The 14633-nt window shown below is 31.3% G+C and overlaps 1 protein-coding gene across 1 annotated transcript in view; it reads right to left on the bottom strand.

Annotated features, from left to right (window-relative positions):
- Window positions 1-851: 851 nt before the first annotated feature.
- Window positions 852-14633, bottom strand: part of LOC143067973 (sentrin-specific protease 1-like) — a 35935-nt gene continuing 22153 nt past the window's right edge. The window contains exons 10-14 of the mRNA XM_076241656.1: window positions 12706-12876; window positions 9031-9110; window positions 7452-7509; window positions 5396-5491; window positions 852-4414 (exon numbers count right to left, since the gene is read on the bottom strand). Of these exons, the coding sequence (XP_076097771.1) occupies window positions 4352-4414; window positions 5396-5491; window positions 7452-7509; window positions 9031-9110; window positions 12706-12876 (468 nt within the window). The 3' untranslated portion in view covers window positions 852-4351. The remainder of the gene's footprint in view (window positions 4415-5395; window positions 5492-7451; window positions 7510-9030; window positions 9111-12705; window positions 12877-14633) is intronic.

The following is a 14633-nucleotide window of genomic DNA, read 5'->3' on the forward strand; positions in this document are numbered from 1 at the left end:
TTATTTGGTTTCATTTTCCTTTTTCTATTTCCTTATTCTGTTTCTTTTTCCTTATTTAGTTTCTATTTCCTTTCTTGATTTTCATTTCCTTTTTCCATTTTCATTTCCTTATTCGGTTTCCCTTTTCCTTTTTTAGTTTCTCTCATCATGCTGAACACTGCCAACCTGCCAGAGTTTGCCCAAACTAATGATTTTTAATATTTTGGTGGAAAACTGTTATTTGACCCCTCTGTTCTATTTTTAGTAATGGTTGCCATTTTTTTTTTACGGATAACAATTTGAAGCATACAGTTTGTGCAGCATACCCTAGGAAATAGACCTGCTAAGATTGATCAAAATCCATTCAGTGGTTTCAGAGGAGAAGATGTTTGACAAATTGTTTACGCAATGACTGATGACCACAGACACCAAGTAATGGCAAAAGCTTACATTTCCTTTGGGAAGGCGAGCTTAAATGCTTAGAATTGAAAACTGGTTTTATTTTTTAAATGTATAGGGTAATAAATGCATGTAACAACCACATTTTAGCAAGAAGCGTGGAACCACATTTATTTCTATATTGCAACAAATCTAACAAACTTGTACTTCATTATCGATTCTTTCTAATGACAGTTTTAAACAAGGAGTTTGAAGACTTCCTAAATTGTATTGTATTGTTTACTTGATATTGCATGTGTATTCAGCATAAAAACATTTTATTTGCTTTTTAGTACTAGTTATGTGATTTCGATTTTAGCGTCCCTGATGAATAGTAATCTTGCCGTAGATGAAACACGCATCTGGTTTACCCATTATTAGCGCGGTATCAAATTTTACCAAACAATTCAATAAAAACAAAATCCTTGTATGATGTCATCAATTTATTTAGTACCAAGACCATAACAAATAAACTGTAGTCAAGTATAAGTACTAAAACACTACTTTAGTATTCATAGTAAGGTTCCAGTCATAAATTATATGCAGCAATTCTGCATGTACAATAACAGTTTCTTAAACACTGATATAGTTCTAAAACTGTGCAGTGCTTGTCCATGCATTATTTCAAAACTAGTATTTTGGAAAATACATATTTCACTTTATGGGAAAATACACTTGTTGTTTATTAGAAAGTCAAGTAAAAACAAGAGTTAAAAAATGATAAAACATAACTTCAGTACCATATACATGGAAAAATACAGAATCTATGTTGCATTGTTTATGAATAAAGCATATTTCCCTTTTTATTAGTTTCAAAGAAAGTTTAAAAATATCATGCACCTTTACGTCAGACAAAAAACCCAGACATACAGATATGTAGAACCTATTTATTTATTATGTGATATAAAATACATACTAGTACGTTATTCTTATATGCCATTTGCATTTGGTAATGAAATTGAAAATTAACACTCCGCCTTCAAAAATATAACAAATTGCGTTAATTGTTAAAATCAAAGTTTTATTTTGGATTATCCCCGATACAGTAAAATCAAGAGTATTCATTAAACCATTGCTAAATAATTATAAAACTATGCTTGTTAACCCTTTTTATTAACACTCATGGTGTAACACCACTAATTCGGGCCAGGCCAGAAAGAACATACCAGAAAGTAGTACATATTTAACACAAAATTGTTCCTACGCATGGACACAACTTTCAAAATATTTAAAATATTTTATTAATTTTGGAATCAAATGAAAGCTGCATGACTGGTGATCATTGTAGAACAATTTTGGACTGATAAATTTGAATAATAAAAAAATGGCATGAAATTTAAAAAGGAGGGTACATTTTGCCTTTTTGTCAGATCGGAAGTACCTGTTTTGGTACATCCGCAGTTCCAGGAACCAGTTCTTTCTTATATGCCATGTAAGGTATGTTGATTTTTTCAGTACATGACACCAGAAGGTGTTGCTTTGACATGCAATGATTGTCACTTTATTTGAACTTAAGATAAAAGAGCGTTAACCACTCGAAATTGAGGAATTTAACATAGAAAGCAATGGGGCCATTAATTAGTGGTGTACTTCCTTATATACAAAATGTACAAACAAATCTATAATAAAGCTGTTTATTCCATTTTGACAAAACTTTAGTAGTTTTTCTATATGAATTGGATTGTGAATAAAAATGCATATTTGCTTGCCAAAAAAAGTATATTCACCGCGCTAAACGTCACATGCTTTTACATGTATAATTTTGGTTAATAGGTTTGATGTACAATTGATTTGGGTAAATAATTTTTATAATAAAGATTTCTCTCGGAAATTGAAATAAAACCATCAATTTTGTTTCGGTAAATATGTGGATTAATTGACTGTTGAAAAACTGATAATCAGATATGTACCTCACCAAGAGACGGTTATTGTATAATACAAAATGTACAAAAAATTTAAAATCTAATATACACTTGCATAAAATAAATATCTATTCAATTCTATAATAAAGTTGAAATGATACTTGCATATATATACAAAATCACATCAAGTAGACACTGATTATAATACATAACATATATAAAGGTTGAGGATGAACATGGAGGCGGCCACTTTCAATTTAGACAAAAACCATCTGAAAAGTGACATTTTTCAGCATATTTGTTCGATTTTTCATATTTGAGCTTGAATTGGATCATTTTTAATGACTAAATTAGTTAAAATCTTTCACATAATTTAATTGAATCAAATGAAATAGACACTTTAAGTGTTTGAAAAGTGGTCAAAATCTTTCGTCAGATGAACCTGAAATATGAGGCCAAAATCTGTCCTTACAGGAGTACTCCTTTATCAAAAATATAATAAATAAGAGAAATGAAATAAGATATGCTCATGTTTTCCATTTTGAGTTTACATAAATATTGTTTCTAATTTTTGGTTAAAAAAGCGGTTTTTAAATTCTCAAAAATTGCAAAAAAACTTTTGTTTATTTAAACTAAAATCAATGCTTTTGATTAGAAAAGAGCACCCTACATTCGAAAATGCATCACATTGTGTTGTTTCTTTTGTAAACTACTATATAAAAGTACACATATGCAGTGTACATTTACTATAAAAATGTACAAACAATTGAAAATCAAAATAAAAGTAAGCTTTCAATAACACACTTATCATAACATACATGTGTACGCAAATTTCAAACAATTGGCATCATATATAAAACTAGTATAATACAAACCATTCAATACCAAAGGCACAAATAATTAGAGTAAGGCTAGCAAACGCCTATCCTTGCACTTTTGCTTATACAATTTCCCCCAAAATAAAGAATCAACAAGTGAAACTGCGAGGTACTGCTCACTGATGATACCCCCGCCGCAAGTGGATAATATAAATAGTGTAAAAATATGCAAGTGTTCGGTAAACAGGAAGTTGTTGAGTGATGAATCTGAAAACGCATCACACAGTATAGCTGACTTATATAAATCCTGAAACCAAATCTCAGAAATCCTTGTATTGTAGTTCCTGAGAAAAATGTGACAAAAATTTTCAACTTGGCTATCATGTGTAAAATCATACAAGTGTTCGGTAAACAGGAAGTTGTCGAGTGATCAATCTGAAAACGCATCACACGGTATAGCTGACTTAGATAAACCCTGAAACCAAATTTCAGAAATCCTTGTATTGTAGTTCCTGAGAAAAATGCGACGAAAAAATAAATAGTGTAAAAATATGCAAGTGTTCGGTAAACAGGAAGTTGTCAAGTGATGAATCTGAAAACGCATCACACGGTATAGCTGACTTAAATAAACCCTGAAACCAAATTTCAGAAATCCTTGTATTGCAGTTCCTGAGAAAAGTGTGACGAAAATTTTCAACTTGGCTATCATGTGTAAAATCATACAAGTGTTCGGTAAACAGGAAGTTGTCAAGTGATCAATCTGAAAACGCATCACACGGTATAGCTGACTTAGATAAACCCTGAAACCAAATATCAGAAATCCTTGTATTGTAGTTCCTGAGAAAAATGCGACGAAAATATTCATGGGACAGACTGACTGACGGACGGACAGACAGAGGTAAAACAGTATACCCCCCCTTTTTTAAAGCAGGGGTATAAATATATAGATATGCTACCGTGTATGGATACCAAACACACCAACTATAAGCATTGATAATATGTACAGACTGGCTAGCATACACCTAGTATCACTACTTGCATACATCTAGTATCACTACTTGCATACACCTAGTATCACTACTTGCATGTACAAAAAAACTAAAATAGTGGTCTTAATTTACAAAATTTGACACCACCTTAGAGTAAATGGTAAATTCATGCAAGCAAATTCAAAGATAAGAACAACATGTTAAAAACAACTGTTTAAGTCACTTTCAATGTAAATCTGGAGGACACTTTACTGGCATATAATATTTATTTGATGACTGCTTTCATTATTCTTTGTCTTATTCTTTGTCTTGCAGTAGCTATTTCATTCTGAAAAAAAGGTGCCAACAGTTTGCATTACATTCATCCCTATTGGTTAATTACCTTTCATTACATATTAATATAGCTTATAATACCTCATGACATAAATATTTTTAAAGGGGTAATATATACTAATGGAAAATGAAATTTGCATAGTTGGTAATGAGATATTAATGAGAATTTTCATTCATTTACTCCAATGTCATTTACATCAAAATACTGAATTATGAATTAACAAGAAAAAAAGCTATTAGTGTTTTCTCAGGAAAATTGCTGCATTTTGTCCCATTGTTCTCAAATTGGGTTATGCTTTCTTCTTATAGATCTTGCGCTTCAGTGTCGTTTGACTTAATATGTTTTTTCATGCATTTTCCTAAGCAAAATGTCTACCTTAATGTGACAATTCAATTGAAAGTGCGACTATTTAGCATGAAAGTAATTGTTCATGTCCCAGGTGAATTTCAACATAACAGATTCGTTTACCAAAAAAGTGTCCTGGATTATTTTCCAAAATGCAAATCAATACTATATAGAGCTCATGTTGTTATGTTATATGCATTAAATTTATTATCATTTGAACAAAATTAATGTCAAAATAAGGTCAAATGACTGTAAAGAGAAGTACATATAAAATGGAATCATATTTACAATTTCAATAAATATGTAATTACATTGCATAATTAACTTTTATATTTTCATTTTTGGTGTTTTAACACCATTTGAAGTACCACGTCTGGCCTTTTTTGTGATTCTCAAGTTTTTAATTGGCAGGGGAAATCTGAGTACTTGGAGAAAACCACCTAACTTGAATAAAAAAAAACCAACAATACTAGTAAATTAGAATAAGGATGATCCGATCAAGTGCACCAGCACCCGGTTTAATCTCACAATCTCAGTGTTGACTTGCTAGAAAAACAGTAAAGATAGATTAGACTACTCGTCCACTGAGACCCCCCTAATAAGATGATGATTTATTATATTGGTTCTTACCTTCGTGAAACACAAAGTCTGTCCACCTGCTAAAGCTTCAGAATATAGGAGGACAAATACACCACAGTCATATCCGTTTTCTTGGAGACTTATTTTCTAGAGATACAAAAAAAAGATTTACAAATTACCTCTGATTTCAGAACATTGATTATTTTTTAAAACTTGTGAAAAGATATATCATATTAAAAAAGTTATTTGTGAAAAAAAATGTGAATAGATAGGACAATGGAATATCATAGTGAATACAGTGTTTTCGCAAACAACTTCCCTGGTCATGTATACTATGTTTCAAGCTGATGGGAATATTAGCCTGGTGATCTGGAAGAACTAAAATGGATGCACTGGTCGAAAACAGTATGCTAGTCTTCTATTATATGTGGGACAGGGCAGAAAACAAAATATAAAATACTGCAATATACAACATACACTGAATTACAGGCCAATTAGATGGGATTTGCACATGTAAATAATGGTGGGGTTAAATGTTATTGGTGACATGACAAGATCTTCCCTTAATCTTGGATAATGCTTTAGCAAATCTTTATAATATAAATAAGAAGATGAGGTATGAGTTCCAAACAGACAACTGTCCATCTAACTCACAATGTATTTAAAGTTAACAATTACAGTTCAAAGTAGGGCTTCGCCACAGATGAGCCTAGGCTCACACAGTTATAAAAGGCCACGAAATTACCAGTGTTTACAATTTAAAACAGGAAAACCAAAGATCTAATCTGTATACAAATTGAGAAACCAAAAATTGTAAATTAATCACAACAAAGGACAACCACTGAACAACAAATGCATATATATGCAGCGAGTTAAATGCTTAAGCAGGTGTGTCAACCTTCATTTTTACCTCATACATTAGAACAACATTAAAACATGAAAAGACACCATCAAATATTCATTGAAAACTAGTTATAACAAAAACAACACTAATCAAATAGGTATGATCCCCAATACAATCTAAACTACCATTTGACTTAAATGGGTGGGGGCTATATTTTGTCTAAAAGAATATTTATTCCCAATTTGATGAACAAAAATATTTTGTTCAAACAGTTGACAAAAAAAAATATTGAGTCCAGATTTTCCCCACACCTTTTAGTATTTAAGGAGTAAGTTTGGTAAGGGCCATATTTGGCCTCAATTATAAAGTTCATAGTTACAAGACAATAAATGTTTTAAGTTGCCTTAAAGACAAGTGAGAAAGTGAAACAGAACTGTTTTTGACAAAGATTAATTCTAACACGTTGGTTTTTACATTCCAAAAAGGTCAAGATAAGGGATTTTGTTGAAATTTGACAAAATCAGCTGGATTTCCACCAAATTAACATGATTAAGGACCAGGAAACATAGAGGGCAGGCGTCGACTAACTAAATATTCAAATAAGACATGTGAAATGTCTTCAAAAACATTATTTTAAAAGATCTACGTTGTCAACGTATGCGTTCTATGTTTTCTGTCCAATAATCTATGGAAATTTTACCCTTTTTCATTGATTTTTTCGTGAAAGATCAATATGAGTACAACTTGTGACGTCATAATGAACTGCAGAAACGTAAGTTTTTCAACAAAATGGCTTATTTCCTATCTAGTCACTGTACTAGCTATAAAATATTGGGATATTGGTCAATAAATCTGAATCTGAAATTTACGCTAAAAAAGGGTGCCATTTTAGGACCTTACCGAACATACTCCTTTTGGAAAAATATTATCTGATTGATAGTGTTGAAAAAAATTAATATCAAAAGTGGTATCCGTTAAATAAACTATTCAAAGGTTACTACATATTATTAACACGGTAAAATTAACTTTTAATATAATAATTGAGTTGTTAGCAGTGTTCCAATACAATTAACGCCATAAAACAGGCAAAAAAAAAATTATGGGAGGAAGAAACAGACAGACACACACACAATCAGAAGTAAAACTTGAAGCTTTTTTTTGTTGAGTAACTTAAAACCTAATATTAACAAAATAATAAAATCTCCCTGGCACAATTAAGTAATACCAAAAAAAATTTATACTTAATTATTGTTGATTACATACATGTTTTAGTTTCTTTGTGTAGCTAAGATCTATGCTGAATTCTTTTTTATACAGGGATCTGAAACAAATATAAATTAAATAATTATTATATAAACATGAAGATTAAAAGATCCTGAATCAATCACCCATTTTTTTTTCTTATGAAACAAGAGTGCACACGCTGAAATGTCTCGCCTTCTTTACTAATCATTGATATTATGTTGATAGACCTAAATATAAAGCTTTACTACAACTGTCACATAAACATGATAAACTCAACATTAAACAAGAAAACGAAACATTGATCAATGAACCATTAAAATGAGGTCAAGGTCAGATGAACCATGCCAGGCAGACAGGTACAGCTAACAATTTTTCAATACAACAAATGAAATTGACTTATTGCTTATAAATTAAGAAAAAACAGACCAAAACACAAACACTTCACACTCAGCAATGAACCGTAAAAATGAGGTCAAGGTCAATTAAAACATGCGTAACAGACAATTAGATCATAAATATTTTCATACACCAAATATAGTTGACCTAATGCATAAAGTATTGGAAAAATAGACCAAAACTCAAAAACTTAACTTTGACTACTAAACCATGAAAATGAGGTCAAGGATTTGTTCAACTATTAATTTGATTTTAAAATGGGCGTCAAAAATAACGCTCTTGAAAAATGGAAAAAGAAAATTATCTAGATGAAAATTCAGATCATGAGAACTATATAGTCCAAAAACACATTTCAAGGGGACATTGAAACTCATACAGAAAACAGTTTGTTAGTATGGAATGTAAGAAAGCGGTTTAACTTGGTTATTTTGCCAAATAACTTTCCCTGTGTTCCAACAGTCCCTGAAATTCATTGGTCTCTACAGAGTAAACTCGATAAAGTCTCAGAACCATTTTAAAAATAAAGTGCTAGCATTGTAATCGTATAAACCAGGTATCCACAGGACAAAAATTTACTTATAGGAATGAAGCCTAATTAAAATATCGAAGGCTGAGATATCACTAGTACTTTTGGGGCTTGCTGTTCAGTGTGAGCTAAAGCTCTGTTTTGAAGGCCGTACTTAGACCTATAATTGTTACCTTTTTATATTCATTTGTGACGTGGATGTCGAGTTGTCTCATTGGCACTCATACCACATTTGTTTTCTTATATTGAGTGTGTAAGTTCAAACACAATCTTTAATAATTAGCTTCCTTGCTAGCTTAATCGTAAAGTCATTCCCAGGTATGGTAAACTATAGCATCCTCCTTACAGAGTAGTTTTAAAGTTCACTGGGCTAATAGATTGGGTAGCTGTCGCACAAGTGTATTCTCAAAGGAAAGTAGTTTATCTAACATTCTTTTTTTATATAATGATGACTTCATACTTCAGCTGACAAGGAAGCTAACCAAAGTTTTGTTTAACCTTCACACTCAAGTCTGATGGCTGTGAATAACTTACTGATAGTTTTTGATTAAACAAATAGAATGAATCTGGTTCTAGACCTTACCTGTAGCAGTTATAATCTATAATTTTACTATGTTGATGAATGTATTCTACATATACATGATATATACAATTATTTCAGACAATATATATTACCGTATGAATTCCACTGCCTTCATGTTTATTACCCCAGATGAATCCAAGACAAATACTGTTTGATTTTTGGACTGAACAACCTAAAGTAATATAATTGTAATTCATAAAAAAAATGACAATAAACTACAGAAGCATATATAGCGCCACACAGGTTTTCTACATAGAAAATGTCTGTACATGTACCTGGTCAAGAACATGACTGTTATTTTTCAGTCATTTTGTCATTTGACATGTTTGATGATTTCGAGCCTTTGTATAACCTTTCCCATTTTTAATTCCCCTTGGTTTTTTTTTTCTTTACTTTTTAGAATATACAGCTTTGGTTAAACTGAAGTTGTTGCACTATAAATCTAAAAATGCACCACATAGTATAACTTGTTATGAACTTGTTGTTGATGTTATGAACTTGTTGTTGAATCCAGATTTCAAACAGTTATAATATGTAGATCCGGAAGAAAAAAACAAGACAGAATAAAAAAACGGACTGACTGATAGACAGATCAAGAGGTTAAAAATCAGGGGTATAAATATAACAGTTTGTGTGGTGATGATATATATAATGTTTGTGATGTTCATAATTCCCCTGAATCACATACATGTACGTCCATAATGATTTGAATTTCAATGGTTTCTGCTTTACAATTTAAGTTTTATGTTCAAATTTTGATATCCACATTATCGCTACTTTTACAAAAATTATGTAACAGAAAACTTCCATTTTTATTAGTTATTAGCCATTATAAACTGAGCCAAAAAAATTTGGCAACAAATGGTCCAAGTACAGTTATTTCGTAGTGCCTTTCTTTTAGACAATAAATGAAAATTAAAAAATCCCACCTGCGCTTTCTCAATAATATTTTTACAGTGTGTTGTAATACTTTTGGGACAAATTATATCAAAATTATAGAAACTTCATCAGCTCTAACTCAAAATATGGACAATTGTATGTTGAGGGGGTCATGAAATCTTTTGACAGCTTCTGAAGTGCTAATTTTTGACCTTTTTCAGCTGGACCTAATCACTACTTTACATTAATATTTATGACCCAAATTTTTTTACAGTGTCATTTTACCCCCCAACTTGCAATATGAGGCATAAAACATGGAGAAATAAATTTGGAAGGGGTATAACAGACATTGGCAAGTAACACACTGTCCACACTAAGGGTTCGTGGACAACGAAAATCATAGGACGATAACTGTGTACTCAGACCAAATATGTAAAATTTTTATCTTATTACAAAATGATAACAACATATAATTATAATAATTACAAAATGGAAATATGACATATCAGAAGCAACATGAATGATTATCACTCACATTCACTAAAAATTTCTCTGTATGGAGGGCAATAGGATCAGCACGCAGAAATGAGTATAGTGTTATTCAAAATCAATTTTCCATCCATGCTCCACATGCATAAATGAAGAAGTGGCAAGCACCCAAGAAGCTGCCCCAAGTCTATGCACTACTCTTGTGGCCAGCATATCTGTTTATGTGTTTATGTCTTTTTCTGACCAATGAAGTATGACTGTTAAAACTACAGGTAGATCTCAGTATTATGTCAATGATATTAACAAAAAGAAATGGCAGAGACAACAAAATAAACCAGATGCTCCGCAGGGCGTAGCTTTATACGACCGCAGAGGTTGAACCCTGAACGGTTGGGGCAAGTATGGACACAACATTCAAGCTGGATTCCGCTCTAAATTTGGATTGTGATTAAATAGTTGACACAGCATAGGTTTCTGACACAGAATGAATGTATTCAAATGAACTTAAAATTTTTGTTTTCTCTTAGAGCAATTCACTATGCTGTTGAATATTAATCCTCTCAAAAAAATGTTTGAAGAAATTTTCTTTTTATTTATGAAATTTCAAATGAGAAAAATTGAACCCAATTTTTTAATCACATCCCCCTTTCCCTTATTCCAAAACTAATTACAATTAAAATATTCTAATGGAGTTTGCAACAATTACTACTCATTTAAATACATCATAAAATATTAAGATGTAAAAAAACTGCTTGTTATCACTGAATGGTAAAGATTATTTAAATTTATCAGTTGGTATTAAAAAGTGAATATACATTGTATATTGTATATAACAAAGATTTAAGTTGATTCTGGACAAAGAAAAAATTCTTGCAGATATTTCTTGCTTACTATACTGGACAAAGAAAGATAACTCTTAATTAAAAAAAAATTTGCTATTTCACAATATTGTGAAATTAGATATTTCTTGCCATTGCACAATACTGTGCAATTGAAAAGACTTGCTATTGCACAATACTTAATATAATAATTTTAGATCCTGATTTGGACCAACTTGAAAACTGGGCCCATAATCAAAAATCTAAGTACATGTTAAGATTCAGCATATCAAAGAGGCCCAAGAATTTCATTTTTGTTAAAATCAAACTTAGTTTAATTTTGGACCCTTTGCACTTTAATTTAGACCAATTTTAAAACTGGACCAAAAATTAAGAATCTACATACACAGTTAGATTTGGCATATCAAAGAACCCCAATTATTCAATTTTTGATGAAATCAAACAATGTTTAATTTTGGACCTCGATTTGGGCCAACTTGAAAACTGGGCCAATAATAAAAAATCTAAGTACATTTTTAGATTCAGCATATCAAAGAACTCCAAGGTTTCAATTTTTGTTAAAATCAAACTAAGTTTAATTTTGGACCCTTTGGGCCTTAATGTAGACCAATTTGAAAACGGGACCAAAAATTAAGAATCTACATACACAGTTAGATTCGGCATATTAAAGAACCCCAATTATTCAATTTTGATGAAATCAAACAAAGTTTAATTTTGGACCCTTTGGGCCCCTTTTTCCTTAACTGTTAGGACCAAAACTCCCAAAATCAATACCAACCTTCCTTTTATAGTCATAAACCTTGTGTTTAAATTTCATAGATTTCTATTTACTTATACTAACGCAATGGTGCGAAAACCAAGAAAAATGCTTATTTGGGTCCCTTTTTGGCCCCTAATTCCTAAACTGTTGGGACCGAAACTCCCAAAATCAATACCAACCTTCCTTTTGTGGTCATAAACATTGTGTTTAAATTTCATTGATTTCTATTTACTTTAACTAAAGTTATTGTGCGAAAACCAAGAATAATGCTTATTTGGGCCCTTTTTTGGCCCCTAATTCCTAAACTGTTGAAACCAAAACTCCCAAAATCAATCCCAACCTTTCTTTTGTGGTCATAAACCTTGTGTCAAAATTTCATAGATTTCTATTAACTTAAACTAAAGTTATAGTGCGAAAACCAAGAAAATGCTTATTTGGGCCCTTTTTGGCCCCTAATTCCTAAAATGTTGGGACCAAAACTCCCAAAATCAATACCAGTCTTCCTTTTATGGTCATAAACCTTGTGTTAAAATTTCATAGATTTCTATTCACTTTTACTAAAGTTAGAGTGCGAAAACTAAAGTATTCGGACGACGACGACGACGCCAACGTGATAGCAATATACGACGAAAATTTTTTCAAAATTTGCGGTCGTATAAAAATTGAAAAAAAATGTTGCTAAACTTTTTTGGCTCAGTATATGTTGTAATTTTGATTGGACATTTTAAACAAAAACTTAGGAGCAATGCAACATTGACATCATGAAAACAAAATCTGACCCTACCATAAACAAAACTTACCAATAATGACCAATGGTTATTGGATGGTACAGGTATAAGCACCATATCCACAGTATTGATAGACTTAATACTTTTTAAATCATGCTTTTTTTCTATCAGAAAGAAAGTGTCCAGACAGAGCACCAAATCTCTGTGGTCTCTTTGAATAATAGCCAGATAGGCATTAATAACCTGAAAATAAAATTTCAATTATGAACATGTTTAAAATCAAAAAAATCATTTCTAAAAGGTACATGTATATCAAAAGTGTATTAACAAACTAGAACAGTTATAATAAAACATTGGAAAAAGGTCCTTTGAAGTTCTACTTGAATAAGATAACATTGTACATGTTAATTGTAAATAATCTAACAATTGCATAAGAATGATTGAGCCCAAAAATTTTAAGAGGTATCATTTGGATAAGGAATAGCAGATTCTTACAATATTTTTTTTCCTAGATGGACTTTCATACTTTATAAAATGGTGCCACTATATCAATTAAAATTCCTGTGTATAAATTCCTGAATGTACTGCATTAATTAGTATATCAACCGGGAGTCCTGATAAATGGACCTTGTTTCACTGAAAGTATCTTATATATATATATATATATATATACTTTTTCACTCTTTTGGTCTTTTGGAAAATGTTGTTTGTGCTGTTTTTAGACCCTTCTACAACGAAATTTGTTTGACATGCATACGTATAAAAATTGCGGTTTTTATCCAACGCCGTCATAGGTTTGAACGTAGTTTTCAATTTAGGCTCGTTTATATATATATATATATATAGCAAAAGTAAATAAACACAGTGTACAGAATGTGTATAATAAAAATTTTAAATTTGCAAAAAGTAAAAACACAATAATACCGAACTCCGAGGAAAATTCAAAAAGGAAAATCCAAAATCAAAAGTCCAAACACATCAAAGGAATGGATAACAACTGTCATATTCCTGACTTGGTGCAGGCATTTTCTAATGTAGAAAATGGTGGATTGAACCTGGTTTTATAGCTAGCTAAACCTCTCACTTGTATGACAGTCGCATGAAATTCAATTACATTGTCAACGATGTATGAACAAAACAAACATACTCAAAGAGTAAAAATGTCAAAAATAGGGGTACAGCAGTCAATATTGTGTTATCATCTTAATATCACAATAAAAACAACAAATGTAACGAAGAATCACAAAAAGGCATACATCAAATTTAACATACTCATTTTGCTTTTCTTGTACCAATTAATTTATGTATATAAAAAGTCTACCCGTAAAGGAAAGAAGGTTTTCATTGCTGGTGTAAAAATGCGCGTTTGAAATTTGTACAGGTAGACATAATAATAATAATTTTGTCGTTAAAAGTATGAACAAAACAAACATACTTGCATCACTATAAAAACAACAAATGTAACGAAGAAGCACAAAAAGGCATACATCAAATTTATTATACTCATTATGCTTTTCTTATACCACTTAATTTATCTATATAAAGTCTACCCGTAAAGAATAGATGGTTTTCATTTCACATCAATTAATAACAGTTTGTTTAAATATTGTCACTAGCGCTTTCATGCCTTCTGGCAAATCTTTAGGCGATCTTTTAACAATGTCCTTGACGACACTGCCGTTGGTAACCTTCTGGCAATCTTCAGGCGACGCTTTAACAATGTACTTGACAACACTGCCGTTGGTAAACATGAATTGCAAAACGGTAAACCTAATTCACTGTATTGTATGCAGCACTTGCAAGGAATGGTACATTGGACAGACTGGCAATTCAATTTGTCAAAGAGTTCTTGTTCACCAACAACAGATACGAGATCCATCCACACGAATGCAAGATGTGAGCGAACATTTCGAAACGTGCAGTAGTGGAAAATTTACCGTATATCCGTTCCATAAAATGAACGAATCGAACAAATATAAGACTGGTAAAGGAAGCACACT

This window comes from Mytilus galloprovincialis, chromosome 1 (assembly GCF_965363235.1).
Source record: "Mytilus galloprovincialis chromosome 1, xbMytGall1.hap1.1, whole genome shotgun sequence".
NCBI lineage: Eukaryota > Metazoa > Mollusca > Bivalvia > Mytilida > Mytilidae > Mytilus > Mytilus galloprovincialis.